The sequence below is a fragment of the Dendrobium catenatum genome, unplaced genomic scaffold (genome assembly GCF_001605985.2).
Source record: "Dendrobium catenatum unplaced genomic scaffold, ASM160598v2 original_scaffold_96786, whole genome shotgun sequence".
Lineage (NCBI taxonomy): Eukaryota > Viridiplantae > Streptophyta > Magnoliopsida > Asparagales > Orchidaceae > Dendrobium > Dendrobium catenatum.
In genome coordinates this window covers 242,017-264,668 of record NW_021415225.1, presented here as the reverse complement: position 1 = coordinate 264,668, position 22,652 = coordinate 242,017, and the positions used below count along the sequence as shown (strand labels likewise).

Genomic DNA, 22,652 nt, shown 5'->3' with positions numbered 1-22,652 from the left:
CGTGTATCGGTGTATCGGATACAGCACGCCTTCATAAATAGGTGTATCGGTGCAACATAGAGAGCCACATGGGGTGGTGGGATTATGTGGGTATGAATTGTTGATGCTTAATTGATACCTAATTATTATTAAAATTTTAGCTCATTATTAAATAAAATGTGTTATATTTAAATTAATATAGCATTTAATTAAATATTTTATATTAAATTAAATTATTTAAATAGGTTATGAAATGAACCGGGATCGGTTCAATGGTTGGATGTTTGAACTGGTGGCTCAAACTAATTCTCACTGGTTCGGTTCAAATCGGTTCTAGCCGGTTTGATGTTGGGCCTATCTTTCATGAGGACCAAGTCGGCCATATGACCGATTCACGGTTGAACCGATCGAACTGGCCAGTCTGATCTGATTTTCAAAACCATGGCTGCATCGCTCTAGTCTTGACAGGAGACAGAGAGCAGAGCACTACGGCGGTCCAAACTCCAACGCTGCAACGCTCCATGGCATACTTAGAGACAAAGAATGGAGCGTCGCGACACTACAAATCTCAACATCGCGGCATTGCGTGTCGGGCTAAGTAGTTTTTTCTTCCTTTTTTTATTTCACTTGAAGGGTTGTGTCCTTTAGTGTATTGAAAAGCATTTCATTGTCTGTTCTGAGTAGAGAACGAAGAGAGAAATGAAGAGAGACAAGAAGAGTGTGAAAAGAAAGATGTGAACAACTCCTAACTTTTCTAGTGAATTTCTTGATGTCGCATAGTGTGGCTCCATAATTTTTATCCATTTTGGGTTTTCCACACTAATTCTTTATGTTCATTTCTGCTTTTTTCTTCTTATTTGTTTTGTTGCGTGCTTTACTTTATAGCACCAATTCTTCTAAGAGAACTTATTTATGGCATACAACAAAATAGTAAGACTCCTGATGCGTTCCGCCTCCTATCAGCAAAGGGAGGGCCGGCGACCACCAGGCGAGCGGAAGCGGCGGGGGAGGGAGCAGCGCAAGTCGGCCAGCCGAAGGGAAGCAGGGGGCGAGGCGGAGCGGGCTGGGCGGTTCGGCCTTGAGCTGAACCGGTCCAATCCTGGACCGGTTTGGCTCGTGTCTGCTCTAGGCTGGGCGGTTCACCTTGGGCGGCCCACTAGTGGGTTTTGTTTGGTCTTTTGCTTGCTATAAGTAGGGATTAAGGGGGGATTTCTAGGGTTATGCAGAATTTGGGTTTTCTCTTAGCCGTTTCTATTTTTTCTCTAAGTTTTCTAGGGTTTGTAGTGGGAGACCTTGTCCTTCTCGAAGTGGACAAATTGTATCTTTCTTTTGTGTTGAACTTGCTTCTCTTTCAATACTATATGGATTCCCTTCTCTTTATTGTGATTGTGCCCTAATTTTGAGAGATTTTCCTCATCTTTTTGGAAGGTTTGTGCCCTAATCCGAAAATCATCAAAGTGCTCAACTCTTGTGATTTTACCGTGGGAATTCATTGCTTTTGATCTTGTTTTGTTCCTCTCATCTACTTCTACGTGGAATTGTGCTTTTTGTGAAGAATTATTCTCTTCATTTAAGGGGAATTAGGGCAAAACCGAATTTGTGCAACCCTAAGGCGTATCAACTCCACGATAATTTAATAATCCTAATAATAGCCTAACACCCACTAAATACACCTTACATTACATATTCCCTATCATGGGCCCATCACACTTAGGTATATGAAGGCATTTTAAGACAAAAAATCAACAGAATTTGAGAAACAATCTCAAGTGTCCTCCTAGATAATGCTCATTGCTGGAACAATGAATGCATGAGCATATGGAGTAGTTCACAGTTCGCTGATAATTTAAGCAACAAGGAAAACAAGATGTCACAAATAGCAGCACTAAACTCTTGTCTTTATGGATCCATGGAGTCTTGACATGGTACTAAAAGTGGGAACTTGATTATTGAAGGCCACGATCCAATTTAACTTACTAGTCCAACTGATAATAATAGTATATCTCATTTATTCCCACCTAAGATTACATTTACAATTTTCTGAACATTTTAAAGTTGTATGATTGAAATTCAATATAAATAAATAAAATACAGTAGATAAAAAGAAATTAACAAATTGCCTTCAAATCAATTTTTAATAAACTTATTAATCGTTCATAAAATAATCTAATCAATAAAACCTGCAAAATAGTCCAAGTGAAGAAACCACCATGAAAGGAAGATCGGAAATCGCGGACAGGCAAAAATGTAAAATTAGATTATGTAAAAGTAACATGATTTCATCTGTCCAAGAGTACAATTAAGAAAGCATTGAGAAACTTTCAGCTGCCTAAGAATCTTGCACTCTATAATATGTCTGGTAGGTTTGCTGCTATATTTATCTGATAAAACCAAGAAACATGAACAAGTTGGCTAATGAAAAAAAAAAATAGTTTCCCATAATGTAAGAAAAGTTACACAGGCCCAGCTGCTGCCAGCCACTGGGAAACCAAGTGCATAGTGACACTAACAACAATCTAAGCATTGAGCACGGAGCCACGCAGATCTGTTAAGAATGAAACTGAAATAAAGCATGAACAACTCAAAAAAAGATCACGGAAAAAATCATTTAGTGGTTTGGATATTGGCATTTTCAAAACTAAAGTTCCTCGTGCCTTCAATTCTATGCAGCTCGGTACAAACACCACCTAACAGCACCATTTCCTTCCAAGGCTTGACCCACATAAGAAATCATTAACATTCCAAAAAACAAAATAATAATAAATAAAATTGGAGACATAAAAAACGTAATTCTGAACCTTAAGATCCAAAAAACCATTTGATATAATGCCTAGCAGTCTTTGCAAAAATTGATGCATTCCATCTGACCCCACATTTCCCTTACTGCCCACTAGATTTGTCCTCTAACCCAAAGCTCCCGGCCCAACCTAAGCATGTCTCTCCTCACACTATAATGCACAAAAATGGGATCAAATCAATTTTGTTCCAGACAACTTCAAGATATTCATGAATATATCAATTAGATGGGATGCCCAAAATATTTTGATTTGTAGAATACTACATCAGCAACAACTTAACATAGGTCTACCTCTAGCTTTTTTAACATAGATCAAATCTTAATACATTTACTCACCTAACTTGGTTATTGAAAAGCCTGGTGTTTTATGTAACCAAACTGATGTGAAACCACATGCGGTGAAACATGAATTGCGCGTTCGAGATTAATGAGAGTTTAACTTTGCAAGGTTAACGATAAAATCTAGCTTACTCAAGTTGGATTCAAGAAACTTCGTGATAGATTATGTTAACGTCAGTGATTACATTTAAGAATTACAAGAGTCTTGCAAAATATAACCAAAATAAACTAGATAATGCAAATAGCTACTACTAAAGCCATACGTTTAAAATTTAGATCATTCACCTTGAGGTCCTTTCATTGCTCTCGAAAATATGGGCTAGCGGAGGAGGATTGTAAGTAAACTCAACGATGCCACTAATAGACAAGTAATCCAGAGAGGACTCGTCGCCGGGGAAAGGAGGAGAGAGAGAGATTTAGGAGTTATGAGGGTGGGGCCCAAGTTTAAGTAAGAAATTCAATTAAATCTGAATTTTAATTTCAGATTTAATTAGAGCTTAAGTAACTTCCCAAGATTTAAAATGAGAGGGAGATCAAATTTGAATTTCGAATTTGGATTTAATCTCTTTAATGGTTGGCTTAATTGCATAAGCACCAATTAAGAAGGTTAATAACTCAAGAGATTTGAAATTGAAATGGTGGGAGGCTTCAAGAGGGAGAGGCGGAGGGAATTGGCTGCTAGGCTGGCCGGCGGTGGATCTTGGGTGGTGGTGGGGAATTGAAAGAAAAAAAAAAAAGATGGGGATTTCGGCTAAGTGGGGGAAGAAGAGATTGGGGAGAAAAACAAAGAAATTTCAAATGACAAACCTTGAACACCAATCCACCGGTAGAACTCAAAAAGAGATCTCCGACGGTCTCAACACCAATCCACCGGTAGAACTCACAAAGAGATCTCCGACGGTCTCCTCTTCAAGAACTCACAAAGAGATCTTTAGAGGTTTCATGAACTCACAAAGAGAACAAAGAGCAAATTTTCATTCATCAAAAACTAAAAAAATTACATGAGAAAATGGCCATATAAATAGGCCTCAAAATGACAAGAAAACAAAAGACTAAAATGCCCCTCGGGCTACAATAACGACCAAATACCCATAACATAAAAAAACAAATAAACTACTACATAAAATGATGAAAATAAAGGTCATGATCGTGGCCATCGATCTCCGGCATCTCCTGATGGTACATGTGTCGCAATCTCTGACGATGTCCCCATCACAAACCATCTAAGGTTTCACATTTTATTTGTAGAATGATAAGATTAAATCTTATTTGTTTGCAGACCTATTAGTCAAACTTGAGGCCTGTGCTTACAAATTAATTTTTTCTTTAATCTTGCCTAAAGAAGCAGATCGAACCCTCTTTCAAAAGAGCCAGTAAATGCCCGAGAAAGTTGAGGATAATATAAAAGCATCATGAGCTTTATCCACCGGATGTCATGTGCTACAAAGACCCCGACAAAGGGTATCAAAATCCCACAAACACAATGCCAGAATCATTCTTAATTGCCGGTCAAACAAATGGTTGTGAAATCATTCTAGGGCCTTTTGCACACCGGAAATCTATCATGTAGACATCCCTTCACCACAACATAGGTCGTTGAAAAGATATAAAATGACTCATCAAAACGATACTCCCCTGATTTCATCTGAACAAAGTTAGTAAGACAAAAAGAAAGATGGTGAACCTTCTTTCGCATAATATATCCACTTTAGCGTCAGCATCCTTAGCCCTATCTTTATGTATTTGGTGGTAATTTTAGAATCCTGCTTATCCGCTCATTCATTTTAACTGCTATATGAAGCTATTCTACATGTATTTTTGTGCGAGTTCTCCATTTTATCTTTTAACTTTCAATTTTTTCTTCCCAATTTCACATTAACATCCACCTACCTTCTTGATGCATTTTTTTCCCCATTGTTGTGTATGCCAAATGATCTAAATCTATTCTTCGCTTATGTTTATTTTCAATAGGTGTTATTGCAATTATCTCTCTAATATAATTATTTCACCATACATCTTAAATTTACCACAAAAAAAACAAAACGTCCAGAGAGAGAGAGTATACCTTAGCAGCTTCAAACAAGTAGGTGTCAAAAATCTGCCTGAAGCTATCCCATTCTTCCTCTGTGAAGAACAAATGTGCCTGCACTGCACTGTTAAGCCAAGAAAGGGTAACAATGCGATGTCACATTAGTAGAAAGCGAGGGGCTGGAGGGAGGAAAGGGGGGTAAGCTCATTAGAAGGAAAAGGAGAGATGTAATGAAGATAGTAGAAGAGAAAAGACAGAAAAAGGAGCATTTATTCATAAAATACTATGTTAATATTATAAAGGTAACCACACAACACTGCTGGGAAATGGAGAGACTTGAACTCTCAGCTCACTGAGCAACGGTTATGCATACCGTCTGTCAAACCATTTGACAACACTCCCATAGTTCGGTAGGAAAGACAAAAGACGGGTTGTCATGCTGCCTTTTCACAAGCTGGCAATGACATTACCCAAGAACTTTCCCCCACTTTGAATGTCACAAAATCAAAGGTTTACCGGAAGTCGTAATCAGGATACATATGTCCGAGAGTCAGGACCAGGTAAATCAATGTTCTACGGCTGAGACAAAAGAAAAGATAATAGAAATCAGGTGCTCAAATATTATAACAAGAACAATAAAATTTAAGGCATATCACCACCTTGATCTTCTGGAAAGGTATTCCACAGGAGAGGAGGGATCACTGTCTGCAGATTGGCTTAGATAATCGAGAATCTACAACAAGAGACGAGGTGCAATAAAGATATAAAAAAATAAAGAGTTGAACAAAAATCAACAATGGCAACAAGACATATAACTCGCCATAATAGTAAATAGCCCCAACTTATGTAGTAAATCAAATTACAAGGAGAAAAAAGAGAATTAATTGATAAATATATATTTTATTCAGCAGAAAATAGCATAAAATGGTACTTAACCACCATTCAAAAATATAGACTGCAATTATAAAGTTATGAAAGCAATAGCATCAAAGTATCAAACTGCCATATTAACTTCTAAAAGAATAAAAGGAAAATGCCACATTAACTCCTGAATCATGAGATAAGATACATGGTGTCATAGACACAAGGACAACTAACTCTAAGGGCAAATTAATTAAATCACTAACTGATTCTTCAGCACAACAACCAAACCACCCTGCCCCCAAAACACACACAAACCAACAAAAACACGGGAAAAAAAAAAGATCGCATATACCACATCAACATAGAAAGATCGGGTCAGGGGTGGAGAAGCATAATTAATTCAGTTTCTCTCAAATCTCTCAAAACTATAACTCTTTTGGGACAGAAAAGGCGAAGTCAACTTGATATAACTAGTATTTATGTATCGCTTTTACTATTTTTTTGCTATCTAAATGCTGAATTTTATTTAGATTTAGATATACACTTACACTACAGTTAACAGCAGACTAAGCTTTAAGAAGGAACAAATAGTAACGAAGGATACATAAACCAGACCCTCAATAGCTGGGATATCATGAGATACTTCAAATTTTGAACAGTAGGAAAATTTTATCATCAATAAAGCTTGAGTTCTCAGCATAAGTAACAAACATGAAAAAAGCTTCTTTAGAGCAGAATCTTATTTGATTGAACGTTATTAAACCATTTCAAACTTCAGGTTCTTCATATTTGTCACTTGTAGCTTGAAGTTAATGTACCATGTTTTCTAGCTCTTATTGTCACAAATCTACAATTTAAAATTACCTCATGCTCCAGATTATCGGAAATCCTTCGGTCCACCGATGTTGGCTTGCCTGGAAATTCCATTTGAGAGCAAGAACTCATTGAGTGCATAAAAGCTACTCTAACAGATTGCAAGAAGAGAATAGCACATCATATTTTAAATAAGAATAGATAAATTTCTCTCACAAGAATAGGCTTCAAGACTTCCTTTGATAGTACTTTCTCCAAGATTCAAATCATTAAGGAACAGATTTATACTGTAAAAGTTAAATTATTGTCTCAGAATATGATAAACACAATGATTGCCGGTAGCATTGCACATTTAGAGCACTATCTAGCAACAGAAAATATAGCTACATGCTGAATTGCTTAAACCATAACTTAAAAATCACCTGTCCAAAGTAGTAAATTCCAAAAATTTCATATCGGCAATCCAGAGATTGAGAAAATTATAAACTATATCTCTAAGGAGCAAATCTAGAATCCATGATGGCCTGTGGAATAGAAAGAACAAGAAAGATCATAGATCATAAGGAAAAGAAAAACAGAAAACGGGAAGTAAGATACTCAAGCAATGACACAGTCAAACTGATATCTTATTTAGGTTTTGTTTGGGACAACTGTCTTTCTATTTTTTTTAAAGTAGCTTTATAGTAAAAAAAAAAATTAACTAGAAATTTTTGTACTAAAAAACTGTTTTAAAAAGTGGTAAAAAAGCTGTCCCAAACGAAGCCTTAGTCTTGTTATAAATGATTCATAATCTTGGCATTAATCAGGAATCCTGTCATTCGAGTTGGATGAACCAGTCTATTAAAGTAAAATATTCAGTTTGCGACTTTACATCAACTTCCTACATCCAAATATCCAATTCACTAAATTTCGTAAGGACTCAAATACATTATAAATCAATAATAAATTTCACTGTCTATGATGCATAACTTATTAAAAACACTAAATTGTTAGTTTTATATATATATATATATATGTGAGCAAGATTACCATTCATTTAAAAAGAGAGTCACTTATCCTCAAACAACTTTAATTATTACTCATAAATTTTGGATGACCAAAATCTGAAGTGACTAAAAAACGTTGATAACGTAAAAAGAAAAAAAAAACTCTCCACCTCTCTCTCTCTCTCTCTCTCTCTCTCTCTTCCAATACATATATAATCCTTTTAGGAAGCTATAGTCTACTCTCCTTGCACAGCTTACACCATCCATAAAAAAATTAATGGTTAAGATTTAAAGTAGCTAAAGAACATTGGGAATGTTAAAAGTAGTTTTCAGCTACTTTAAATCTTAATCATTCAAATATGTTGACGAGGTGATCGATAATATAATGTGTAAGGACTATATTCTTCTAAAAGAACAGTAGTCTATCCCAATATATATATATATATATATATATAACACCCGTCTCGGAATTATCACTTGTACTGATCAGGTACATAAATATATAACATGCATATGTGAGCGTACATGTCTCGGAAGTGTATATATATATATTTATTTTATTTTTTTTCCTCATGTCCATTGGATTTTATTCTAACAAACTTCTAAAGGGATGTCAAATCCTATGATTTAATCTAAAATATAGGAAATATATGGAAACTATATTCCATTAAATTTAGCATAAAGTGCAACAATCGTTGCGTACATCCGCTTAAGTGCCTAGCTTCTATGAAATATTTAACATGCATATGTAAGCATATAAATTTATCTGAAAATCATTATTATCCATAACCCACCAGATGTAAGACATTGTTTCAAGTTAGTCTTGTTCCAATATCATTTAGGTTAAATATTTTCGAAAAACATCTAAAAAACTTGACTTATTCCATTTACCGTTCTACCTTTTTTTCATTGGTTCCTAGGGCCTCCTTTCACGAGACCTATCTACCCTCATATTCTACCTAAGGCCTCCTTTTCTCCCGTGGCTCTTTCTACTGTCCTTGTTGAAAGATCAAGTATAATTTTTTAGAAGGGGAAAAATATTAACAAGTTTTTTATTCAAACCTACTTAGAATTACTTACCATCGTGGTTTAAAAAATAGTTCAAGGCGCACGCCTCGAAGTGAGGCGCACAATGAGCACCTTGAGGCTTCAGCCTCACTAATAGGGGTACAAGTGAGTCAAGCCAACTCGCGAGCCGGCTAGAACTTGACTCGTTAACGAGCTCACAAGTCGAGATTATCGAGTCTATACTCGAGCTCGTATGTTAATCGAGCTCGAGCTCGACTTGGCTTGACTCAAAAGCTCGTTGAACCGCTCAATTAACTTAAAATATATTTAAAAATTAATTTAAATTAGCATTATATAAATATTTTGATATTTTTAAATTAATTCTTATTAAAAATTAAAAATCTTTAAAAATTAAAATTTTTAATTTAAAACTAAGAAATCAAGCTTAGCAATCGAGTCAAGCTCAAGCTCGAGTCGAGCTCGAGCTCACCAAGAACTAAACAATCTTAGCTCAATTAAGCAAATACTTGACTCGACTCGTTTACACCCTTACTCACAAGTGCCCATAAGTGATGGGGACATCAGATTTCGACACGTGTACCATCGCCGGAGACGCCGATCGACGGTCATGATTCAGAGTCTTTATTTTTGATGTTTTATTTTTATTCATGTCATTTCTATTTTGTGTTTTCCTTTTGTACACCTATGAGGGAATTAGTGCTTATTGTAGCCCAAAGGCGTTGTTGTCTTTATGTATTTTTATTTCCAGTTAGCCTATATAATGGCTTTATCATTGTATTTGAGACTATTGCTTAATGAATGAAAGTTTCTTCCTTTGTTCTCTTTGTGAGTGCATGAAAGATCTCTTGGTGAGTTCTCTATTTTTTTTTTTTTTAATCCCCTTCCCTTCTCACAAGAAAGCTCCACCAAAATTCCCTTCCCCTAACCCTAGCCGCCGCCCCCTTCCTTGGATTTCCCGCCGCCGGCCACCCTCCCCACCACAACCAACCACCTCGCCACCGGCCATCTTTCCACCCACCTCATCTCCGCTCATGTCGGTTTGAAATTTGAAATTCAAATTTCAAATTCTTCCCAAAATTGGAAAGTCCATATTTGGAAAGTTTGTAAATGAATCCAAATAGAAAATAAAATCAATTTGGATTTCTTTAAAACTTATCCTAATCATCATGTCATGGTTGGAAAACAATCTCCCTCTCTCTCCAAGCCCTCCTCTCTCCAGCTATACCGCCGGCCCCCCCTATCAAGCTCCCTAATTAAGTAGGTGCTCAATCCCCTCATGTGATTTAAAATCTTAAACTGAATGCAAATAATTTTCCCTCCGATCTTATTAAAACTGAAAATAACTTCAGTTTTAAATTGCTCCCTTCTCTCCCCACCGCCGGCTCCCCATTGGCCTCACCCGAAATTTTTTCAATTAATGCTTTAATTGCATTTAATTGGAATTTCAAATTTCATTGTTATTTCCCCCCAAAATCCCTAAAACTGAAATCTAATTCAGTTTTTCTAAAATTTACTTCTCCCCTCACCCTAATCCCACCGTCAGCCTCCCCTCCTCTCTACAATCCGCCGACCACCCTCTTCCCTTTGGAGAATTCTTCGTGGCAACCTTTCATTCTCCTCTCAATGATGTATGGAGGAACCCGAGTGGAACTTCGGGTTTGAGTACGACAATCAAGGAAGAGTTAATATCCTCAGATCGCCGTTCTTCGACGTCGGTTTTGACTTCGACGACACCGTCGAAGAATACCTGGATCGGATTCTACCAACACTAGTGGAATCCATCGACGACTACTTCTCCGTCTACACGTGGATCATCAAAGGACGTAGTCCCGCGTCACCTTCGCATCCGGCGCCTTCCTCTCCTTCCCTACGGATCTATGGCACCGTCGCCCTCGGAGTGGTCTCGTCACTTGTGTGGTTGTTCTTCCTCCAACGAACCTAGAAGTAGGAGCATGAGCGTGGCCTCAAGGTGAGACGATTGCTTTGTTAACCGTCGGATTCTAGTTGGCCATTCATTTTCATTACTTGCTATTGATGTTGTTATTTTAAAATCTTGCAAACTTAGTTGGAGCTACTTGCCTAGACATTGTTAACTTCTAAGATCTTTATTGAATCGTTAAATTAGAGAAGCATTGAATTGTATTATCATCACTTTAAACAACCTTCTATTAACTTCCAAGAAACAATTCCTGGTTTCACATCAATAAGGCTTACGCTTTTTAAAATGAGGCATACGCCTCAAGGCATTTTGAGACAACACATTCTCGTTAAGTTTATAATTTGTTTTATTATATATTATTATTTGTCAAAATCTCAGTCATCCCTTGACAGTTGATCCCATGGTCAGGATGAGAATCCGTGGGAGGCTCGCCTGGATAATGCAAATCTCCTTCTACATATTGGGTAGCTGAATTAGGAAGGATTATATTGAGGCAATTATGTATCAATTAGGAGTTATTTGTTTCTTTATTAAGACATCATGTATAGTTCTATAAATATGAATAATTTTGTATAATAATAAGAAGCATATTTTTCCCTCTAAAATTCTATGAATTCTAACGTGATATCAGAACCAACGGCCTTAATTGTCGATTGAAGAACGATCGTAGAATCGTCGGATGAGGAAAAGAAAAAGAAGAAGAAATCGGAGCTGCTAGACACCGCCGACACTGCCTCCGACTCGGACGAACACAAGCAAGCGGAGTCAGCACCAGGCAGAGTCGAACATCCAGGCGGAATCAGCACTAGAAGGAGGCAGCACCAGGCGGAACAGGAGCAGGGCTACGAAGCTCCATCCGACTCTCGCACTACCAGCGAACGGTCGAACAGCCACGAAGGAACGAATCCAAGCATCATAACTTCCGATCCGACAGAAGGGAGCAGTCATCGAAGGACCATAGTCAAACAGCCACGAAGGAGCCAAAGAAGCACCTCCTGCGACGCACCCAAAGCAGAACAACAACGACGTCGAAGGAGCGTAATCGGATAGCCACTAAGGAGCCGAAGAAGCGACGTGTGCCTACAACGCCTACGAAGCAACGAAGCCATAGATGGAGGCAAACGAAGCTTTCAAAGAATTGAAGCACGTCCGACTCACACGTGCGAAAGAAAGGCTTCATACCCTAGCTTCTCTCGATCCAAGTCCTTTAAAGCTCGGTTCAGTTCGGTTCAATTTACTAAACCGAGAGGTTATTTTAAAAAAAAAGTCCTTTATTTCCATAACTAAAGATTGAAGAAATCTTAATTTTGGAAGTCTTCATTGCTATCCAAGATCAAATAGATAGTCGGTCTTCATTTGACACAAAAATGTCATCTTCCAGGTAGTACAGTCTAGAGAGGTAAAACAGGCCTTCATAGCCGAAAATATGAGGAATACAAAGTTCCCATCATCGGCCTTCATTGCTGGAATTCTGGGGAATACACTTTCCGACTACCGGCCTTCATTGCTGGAATTCTAAGGAATACAAGTTCCCACAATTGGCCTTCATTGCCAAAATTCTAAGGAATACTGGTCTTTCAACCAGCCTTCATGGTCGGAATTTTGAGGATAGGTTCCCATCACCAACCTCCATTGCCGGATTTCTCTTGTGGTTGCTATCCTATCTATAATCAATGTAGCCTTTATTGATGTTCTGCTTGATATAGCCTTCATCGTTGTCACAATGTCTGAAGTTAATTCCTCCCAAGTTTTGACCAAATAGAGGACTATATGGTGTACCAAGGGACTTGTTAGCTCTACCTCTGAGCGACTAATTCCAAGCTGGGAATGATAGATCTATATTCTCCAGCTTGAGGGGGAGTGTCAAAATCTCAGTCATCCCTTGATAGTTGATCCCATGGTCAAGATGAGAATCTGTGGGAGGCTCACCTGGATAACGCAAATCTCCTTCTATACATTGAATAGCTGAATTAGGAAGGATTATATTGAGGCAATTATGTATCAATTAGAAGTTATTTGTTTCTTTATTAAGACATCTTGTATAGTTCTATAAATAGGGATAATTTTCTATAATAATAAGAAGCATATTTTTCCCTCTAAAATTCTATGAATCATAACATTATTATATATTTTTTATTATATTATACAAAGAAAAAGAACAAATTAACTATAGAACGAATAAACAAGGTTGAATAATTGTATTATGTTTAATAAAAATTTAAAAGATAAACACTTCAAATTATAGAAACAAATAACTGGTGATGATGAAATAAATCATTTGATTATTAATGATATTTTTGCAAATGATGAATGGATAGCAATAAAAAAAATGAAAAATTGAAAATTGAAAATGGAGAAATGTGTTTGATGATGATGAGAATAAAGATATCAATGCTAATATTAAAATAACTATTGAATTGGTAAGAACATCTACTTCACAATCAATTCAAGGAAAATAGCAAAGTGGACTTCAAGCTTAAAAAAAAAAGATCAAATGATGATTTAAATATAATAAATTATTTTGTTGTGTTATTAATTTATTATTTTAGTTTATATTACATTTAATCAAATGTTAATTAATATGAGAAGGTAAAAAAATGTTATAATTGAAGAAGGTTTAGAAGATGCCAATGAAATAGAATTCAAGGATGATATAATTATAAAATAAGAGGGGTATTATGAAAAATATGAAAGTGAGGATGAGGCTACCATGGATCCTAATTTTTATGATGTATTTAAGTTTTAAATGAGTGTTTACTTTGATTTCATTTCAAAATTTTATTTTATAATAACATTTAATATTGAGATGTGTCGTTTATACCCTTATGATGATGAATCAAATAAATATGTTGATGTTTTATTTTATTTTTTATCATTTTTTATGAATTATTTGTAAATTCATGTGTTTTTTTAGCTTATTCCTCAATCTAGCTCAAATCTTACGCCTCAATCCACCTCGCTAAGGCAAAATGCCTCGAATTCTGATTTTATCTTTTTAAACATTACTTACCATCATTCTTGGTTTAAACTTTCAACAATTTATTTAATAATGAGTAAAAGCCCAAAATAGCCCTCTGACAATTAGTAAATGTTAATTCCAGGCTTTCAAAATGATCCAATATAGTTCTCCAATTATTAGAAAATATCTCAATTGGATCCTCAAGTCAAAAGTAATAGTTAAAGTTAACCTCAACAGTCAAAAGTGATGGCACTTTGGGTGTTAGGATGCATATGAAATTATATTTTTTTTATATATTTCATCATTTATCATATTAAAATAAATATAAGACCAATATTGAATGTGTGCGCACAAGGATTGTCAAATAAAGGGTTTTTAGTAAATTAGCAAACATAATTTTATAAATACATGCGCACTTCAACTTTTCCAACTACTAATTTGGTATTGTGCTTGCTAATAGGTCCATACATCCTAAGGAAAGAAGACAAAGTACGAAGCTTGGAGGATACAATACACAATACAATTTTTTGTGCTAGCTTGCATTTACACATTATAAAGGACATCAGTGGGGGTTTTTTTTCTTTCATAACATGATCTTTTTAACATGATATTTTTATATTTTGTGGTGACTGATAGTATTTTTGTAAAAGTGTTTTGGAACTTTGTAATCAATTATAACACTTTCATGACAAAGGGTATGGAATTCGGTATGATTTACCATTTTATTAAGTTTTGTAATCAATGATAACACTTTCATAACAAACGTTATGGAATTCGATATGATCTATCATTTATTAAGTATTCATCCTTGTTATTTAGTTGGTTAACTTCCATTATTATTTTATATTTATTTTAATATGATAAATAATAAAACATATAAAAAAATAATAATATAATCTCACATACACCCTATCACCTAAACCCTCACATTTAATAGTTGAAGTTAACTTTAACGGTTACCTTTGACATTGAGACCAACTTAAAATATTTTTAATAGTTGAAGGACTATATTGGGTTATTATAAAAGTTTAGAATTAAATTGGGCATTTGTTAATGATCGGGAGACTATTTTTTTACTTTTGTTCATTTAATAATTTTACCGCTTTTATTCTAAAAATGACACATAGGAGCTCTATGTTAAAACCAAAAGGTGCTATTATCACTGAAGCAACAATCTCAAGCTTTTTTTTTTAACAATTTCTTAGTATAAAATTAGCAACAATCTCAAGCTTGCATTAGCCTTTCACTCGGGTAGAATCCCTTCAATTGTGACTTGTGCATGCTAAATAAATCTTATTTAACCATTATCACTGAAGTAATAATCTAAATGATTCTTGTTTTACTGGTCCATGTTTTTGTACTTTTGTCTATTAACAGCATTAGTTATATGGGATTGACATTAATACCCAACAAGTGAACCTTACTTGAAGCTCGCTCGGATTTTAAGCAAAATCAACAATAAGTCAAATTATTTATCCAAATACAATTATGAGTGGATTTTGTTCATAATTTCTTGTGGAAATCAGATTCAAACTAGTACGAAATATTAATTGATGACATTATTAGCCTTTTAGCCGCCCTATGCGAACCATTTCAATCTGCTTTATGAATCCAACTTTTGAATTATTCTTTTTAAATGTTCTATTTGATGTTATAACATTGTCAAGCAAAGTTTTTTTCTTACAGATATTCCTTCTTTATGTTTCAAGCATATTTTCCACTATTGAAACCTTAATTGGTGTTACTCCCACTGTCACTATTTTTAATATTAAATTTGTAACTCAACCTTCTTGCTTTTACTACACATCCACTTAATCTTCTTATTTTTTATGATACACAACTTAGATATTAGATTTTTCTTTGTTGCCAAACACTTATTTCCATATAGCATAATTGGTCTTATAATGGGTTAACATACTTTATCTTTAACACTTAAATGATCTTCTTTATGTCACTGCATATTACGATGTAAATGTTTAAAGGACATGTATTAATTTGTGAAGCCCAACATGAAAGGAATTAACTCAGGCTATGCTAACCCTCTTTCCATTTTTTCGATCTCTGCCCTATGCATTGTCGTCCTCTAGCAGAATTAACCAAAATGTTATCCTCGCCTTCCTGATATTATAATGTCCAAGATCTTGGATTAATCAACTCAATGAAAAATGTTCAGTACATTTAACTAACAAAAACTTGTAAGACCCATATATGACAATAACGCTTGCTCTTGCCCATATGCTTGCTGAATAACAGAGAGATTGCTTAGCAAGGCGTGTAATATCAAAATAATATGTGTTATTTGCACTACTTATAGGCAATTGTTTATTGATTTATTGTGTTATTTCCCATAGCTTGCCCTTGTTTACATGCTATTTTGATTTCTTTGATTTATTATTTAAAATTAAATTTAACATTTATTATTTGATTTATTTAATTTCCATTTTTATTAGTGATCTAAATAAAAAGAGAATGAATCTTTATATAGGATTAACACTCTTGCGAAGGAGCATGAAGATGATGAGGATGACAAAGAACATTATAGTTTAGGAGACAACGATGATAATGATTGAGAAGAGGCAATTCATCTTATGATGATTCTTAAGATAATTAGTTATATTTTTTTTAAATACGTCACTTTAAAAAAAATTAGTGTTTAGAGTTATGAGAGGTTGAGCATTTAAGCCTAAGTATAAATGTTTAACGTTATCAGAATGATAGTTCTATTCATAAATTCAGTTTTTAGTATTACTATGATAGTTCTCATAATTTTTTAATGTTTTACACTATCTAAAATAAAGCGCACTATGCCACGCACTATTTGCTATGTTTCCATGTGACATTTGTGCCATAGTGCACTATTTGCAATAGACATTATAAGACCTATATCAAAAATTGTCAAAATAAACCTTTTATAGTTTTTCTTTGAACAGAATCCTAAATTTTCTTTTATTTCAGTAGTGTTGCAGCTTCCACAAGTTACAAAAAAGTTTCTCATCATAATTAGCCTTATCCCATCTATTTAAGGCTAACTTTAAGGGGTTGTTTGGTATCGGATTTACGCCAAATTTACGGTAAATCCTAGCAAATAGTTCGGAGTGCCCCGTAAATCCCAATCCCGACGTAAATCCCGGATTTACGCCATAAATACGAGATTTACTAAATCCCACCATTCGGTGGATTTATGGATTTACCGACTACGGAGATTGCGAGCGAGCTAGCCCTAGTCTTGAAAGTCTTGAAGGAAGGAGGCAGCAAAGATGGTTACCTATGCAGTATGCAGCGTGCAAGCTCCCATCATGACTTCTGATCCGAAGGCTTTGAAGGATGCAAAGCAGCGAGCGAGAGAGGTCTCATAATGCAAAGCACGCACAACATTCGAAACTGAAGCAACCAGGAAGAAATTGCAACAAGGAAAAGCGACCAAGCAAGAGAATAAGATGTAAAGCAAACCCTAAATGTCCTCCCAAATGAAAAATTAGCCTACGTAAGATTTAATTGAATAATTAGTAATATAATTATCATTAAATTAATTAAATTAATACTAGTAATTTATAGATTATTATAATTATTGGTAGTATAATTGCAATTAAATTTATTTAATACTTAAATAATTAATTAAATCATTAATATGAATTTTAGTTAAATAATTGGTAATTTCAATAATTAATTAATTAATTAGAATTCAAGAATATAATTAGATAATTAGTAATGCAATATATAATTTGCTAATTAACACCTATGTAATCAATTTGATTGTTAGTAACAATTAAGCTAACTTTTAATTATATTATTTATCATTATAACTTATTAAAGATAATTAAATTTAAAGTTAATAAGTAACTCATAGTTAACACGAAAATTAAATTCAAAGCACATTAAATTTAATTTTTAAATGAATGAACCGCCTTAAATCCTTGATTATGTTGCCAGACAGTTTATCAGGATTTAACATATCATACCAAACAATTTTTGAGATTTAACACCCTCAGGATTTACTAAATCCGGATTTACAATATTTACTAAATCCTACTAAATTAAATCCAATCCAATACCAAACAGCCTCTAAGAATCCTCATTTTTATTCATGCTGGTTGAGTATCATCTTTAATGCTAAATATACTTTTCATAAATCATTTTAAATAACTTCTATTGATGTAACCTTAGGTTTATTGATAGGAAATACTTGATTTCAAGTATTCCCTAATCGCTTTAGCAACAAATCACGAATGATGTAACCTTAGGTTTACCCCTTCTCTTCTTAATCATCTTATATTAATTTTATATACTCATCAGAGGGAAGTAATTTATACCCTTCATTGTACATTACAAACCACCAATTTATATCTTTCATTACCTTGTCTTCAAGAGTAATGCTACACCCCCAAAAAAACAAGCTCAACACAAAGATTATTCCGATACACTTTTATAGGTGCAAAAATCAAGTCTGAAGAAGAAATTCACTTCTGCTCAAGTGACATAAGTTTTAATGTAGTTTTTTTTTTCCCGGAAATAATGCATTTTTCTATCTTCAATAGATGGCACTCAAATTACTCCCCTAATATAATGCTTCATCAAAAATTTATTTATTCATTACTTAAAAACGTACACAAGCAACCAATGAAAAAAAAAAGGAAGCCTGTCAAAATAGAAATTTACACTTCAGCTTAAACCATAATTTCATTTGCTTAGATATCAAAGCAGCGCCTCCAAACCAAAAAATAAAGTCAATGAACCAACCCATTGAAACACCCACTTCTAGCACCTTTCCAATGTCCACTTCCGACCGAACTCAGATATCATTCAGATCATAATCTAAACTTACACGTTCACGTGCGCCTTCAGGCTTTTCTCACAAAAGAAAGCAAGAGCTAAAGAAGCACAAACAAAAATAACATAGCAAAACAAATTATAAAAGAAATCACTCATAAAAGAGGAATCCAGGAGAAATAAATCGGAAACCCTAGAAAGAAATTCAAAGTCAAGTCGAAAGGGATCAATGCAAAAGAAGAGGTGCAGCTCTAGAACGATGCGTACCTGATTCAAGACGCAGAGAAAATCCGTAGCTCGATATAATCGAAGATAAAGGGAACAGAGTTATAAGAGTAAGATAGCAAGATGCAGAGAAACGAAAAAGATAAGAACCAAAGAGGATGAAATGCGTGAGCTTCCTAAATAGGATTGCTTGCAGGTAGGCGCGAGAGACGCGTGGCTAACTATGGCATACTCGGGAATCCGGTCCGAGTTATAAAGATCTTATGCAACGGTGATTTACCAATTGAAATTTCTGAAGATCGATTATAGCCACTAGATTTGATCGATGGTATTAATATTCGTGCACATTTGAAACTAAACACTGATGAAGAAAGATTAGTGCTTGTTGGTCTTGCGCCATCCGAGTTCCGCGGGAGCGAGGGAATGGAATGTGCCAACTCAGCAAAGAACGATATCAATGAGCGTTTGATCGTAAGCAGAAAATATTAATTAAGGGTTCAATTTAAAAATAGTGTCACTTTTTTTTTGGGGGGGCTTTTGAGATAATAAAATGATAAATTCACATATATATTACATACATAAGCTTCAAATTCAATTAGGGCTACAAATAAATCGAGTGTTCGACGAGCTGTCGTGATTTGGCTAGAGAAGAATTGTTTATGTTCGTCTGATAAAGTAAACGAATGAGTTAGAACACTTTTAATAAATGCTCAATAGCTAAATAAACAAGTTTGAACACCTTGGAGTTCTTTTCGTTTATGTTCACAAACAATATCATTTAAAGCTCGTTAAGAAACTCGATTGGAGCTCAATTAGAGCTTGATTTGAGCTCGATTAGATTTCGATTAAATTTACTAATTTAATAATTTATTTTTAACTTTTATCTTTCAAAAATCCCGCTCCCACTCCCCGCTCGGCATAAAAAAAAAAACTCCCGCATGTTGTCGTGAGCTCCCGCGTGCTCCTTCGCACTCTTTAGTCCACTGTGAAAAAACAATTCTTTTTTTGCTATATAAAGTGAAAAAAAATGGAACCACATTCAAACGGAAGCAAGAAGCTAGGGTGTAAGATAATTTCATTTGTTAAGGTGAGGACTCTTGAAATTTGTGTGGATGATTAAATTGATTCCACTCTCTCAAAAGAAATTCCTCTTAAATAAGGCTTTGTATTATATTTCTTATACCATCTCGAGGGATATCAATAAGATAATGTTGATCTAAACCCTTTTACAACGGGTGGATGTGTTGAACCAATTGCATAGAAGAGACCTTGGTAAGTTTGTGGGGATGGTGGTGCTCCTTGATTGGCGTTGTCTCTAAACTTTTGTTCATATTGTGGAGGGAGAACTCCATCATATTGTAATGATACTCTATATTATCCAACCTCCTCTAATAAATGAAATATTATACTTTAAAGTTCTTACATCCTATGCATACGATATTCTAAAGTGAGGCCTAGGGGGATTTGATCTCCCACATTTTATTATTCTAGATTGAGAGATTGATTGTTGGCCATTGTAGAAGTATGTTGGAAATATTGTCCATAGATGACACCAAACTATTACGGGCTGAGAGATTCACGATGGTCGAGTAAAAATATTTTATGTCTTAGCAACACACTAAAACTCAGCACACAGATAGATAATGATAACAAACACCATATTTTTTATGTAAAAATCCCCGAAAAGGGGAAAATAATGGGGTCTTACCCAGTTAAAATAATTCTACTACTATTTGACATATTACAAAGGTCAACCCCCCTAACTCAAGGACAATGACAATATAATATATTTAAAAAAATTCAAATTTTAGAAGGGTACTCTTGATCGTGATTGAATGACAAATATTAAAGATATGGTGGCGACAATCAAGAGAATGTTTAACAATAGCATAGTGATTGTTAGAGATCCAGTGATAATCTCAGACGGTCAAAAAGTCTGGTAATGTTTGGAGATCCTAAGGTAGCAATGGGTAGGTGAAAGTCATGTGATGGTCATTAGTTATGAAGAGATCCGAGAGTGGCCAATAAACAGGCAAAAGTCTGGCGATGATCAGTGATTAGGAAGAGATATGACTGCTCGTGGTGTTGATTAGAGAATACAAGAGAGCTCCTTAGTTTTCTCTTATCTTCCTCCCCTTGGGGTGAAATGCCTAGTAAATATGAAGAAGATTTAGGGCAAGTTTGGAGTGTTCTATTTGACGACTGGTATCAATTCTCTCGATAATGAATAATTATTTGAACATTTATATGCAATAATAATGTCAGAATAAAGCGATCGTGGGATCGTTGGATTTGTCTCGTCGAGCTGCCCGATTCTACAATAAGCATGTCATATTCATATATCAACTAGTCATCCCAAATGATGTTCTTAAGCTTTCAAGTATAAGTGATGTGGGCTCAATTAGGCTAGGATCAGACTGCATTTGATGTTATTAGGTTTGTTTTTCTGAGATGTTGAATTTGGCTATAACTCAAATCAAAGTTTGGATGGTCCCAAATATAATTTGGGAAGCATCCGACTCATATTTGCATCGAGGTCGTGTTTGATTAAGACAATTTCTCAGCGACATCAGATCTAAAATTATACTTTTAAGACTAATTTTTTATCTATTATGTAAAGTCGAATGATTAATTTGGGATCAATTTTATATCATAATTACGACATGATGAAGTGTCGGATATTGGTCCTAGATTTAGGTTTGTAGCTTCTTGTGTAGCATTTGTGCTTATAAATAGGATATAGGTTGTAATAGACCGGTATGGTTAAGCAATAAATAATTAGTTTGCTACTCTCCTTTCTCCCTTCCCTCTCTCTTCCCCCTCTCCCAAGAAGCTCATGTAGGAAGGAATTCTTCATCATTCAAGATCCTTACATCTGGTATAAGAGCCTGATGGATACAAACCAAACTAGACGGAGGTGGACAGAGGTTTTCTTACCTAAAGAAAATGATCCAAGAATGAAGAGGATGTGCTAGTGAGGGTTTGGCGGAGAAAGATGGAGCTTGCAGGGTTGTTGGGGTGACTTGGTTTGATCGGAGAAGCTGGAGGAGGCTTCGGCGGCGGCCTGGTGCCGCGATCTGAAGTTCGCAACAGAGATCGCGTAGGCTGGGCACTAGGCGGAGGTAAGCTGCTGGCCCATGTGCAAGAAGCTAGGGGCAGTGGTTTCGTTCGCAGCTTTGTGTGAAGGAGCCAAAGACATACATATGAAGGGAGAAAGATTCGCTCATAGTCTACTCATGAAAGGCTGATCAGACGCAAATAAAGCAAGTCAGGAGATCATGTAGGGGCTATATGACTCTTCATGAGATCTTGGCAGCAAGAGAGAACCGGAGCGAGATTTCTTGCGATTCTTGTCGATCGAGTGAGAGAAGGGTGTGGGAGAGATACCTGCTTGTGATCCACTAGCTGGGGAAGAGTGATGTTCGTAGAAAAGGCCTCGGAGCATAACAATTTCATTGCTATGATAAGAAATCTTTATACAGGATCTTGTAATCAAGATTGTAGCATAAGATAGAAGTAGGTGATAAGATTTAGGTGTCAGAGGCTGCTTTCGATCGAGACAAGGGAGAGAAATTTGTTGGGAGTTCTTATCCGAGCATGTTTAAAAGATTTGATTAAATCTTTTTGAGGTGGAGTTTTTGTAACACCCCACAATATCCCTTAACAGTATTGTAGATGATAACAATAATAAACATAACCTTTCCATCACTAAACTTCTCATACATGTCATTCCATTTTCAAGTCTATATAAAATGCCATATAAATCTCATCTAATACAATAAATGAAGCATATAGTAATTCACAAGTTTCATCAAATACTTAATACAGAGCCACTAAGGAAATCTAAATAATTCAAAGTAATACAATATTGAAACGATTTACTAACATTAAGAGTATATTTCAAAATTTAAATAAAAATTGACATA

General features: G+C 35.1%; 1 protein-coding gene across 1 annotated transcript in view; it reads right to left on the bottom strand.

Moving 5' to 3' along the window:
• LOC110109037 (repressor of RNA polymerase III transcription MAF1 homolog) overlaps positions 1-18,925 on the bottom strand; it is a 27,749-nt gene extending 8,824 nt beyond the window's left edge. The window contains exons 1-7 of the mRNA XM_020839932.2: positions 18,769-18,925; positions 7,244-7,345; positions 7,038-7,108; positions 6,873-6,922; positions 5,804-5,877; positions 5,661-5,723; positions 5,181-5,268 (exon numbers count right to left, since the gene is read on the bottom strand). Of these exons, the coding sequence (XP_020695591.1) occupies positions 5,181-5,268; positions 5,661-5,723; positions 5,804-5,877; positions 6,873-6,922; positions 7,038-7,108; positions 7,244-7,275 (378 nt within the window). The 5' untranslated portion in view covers positions 7,276-7,345; positions 18,769-18,925. The remainder of the gene's footprint in view (positions 1-5,180; positions 5,269-5,660; positions 5,724-5,803; positions 5,878-6,872; positions 6,923-7,037; positions 7,109-7,243; positions 7,346-18,768) is intronic.
• Between the last annotated feature and the right edge of the window lie 3,727 nt (positions 18,926-22,652).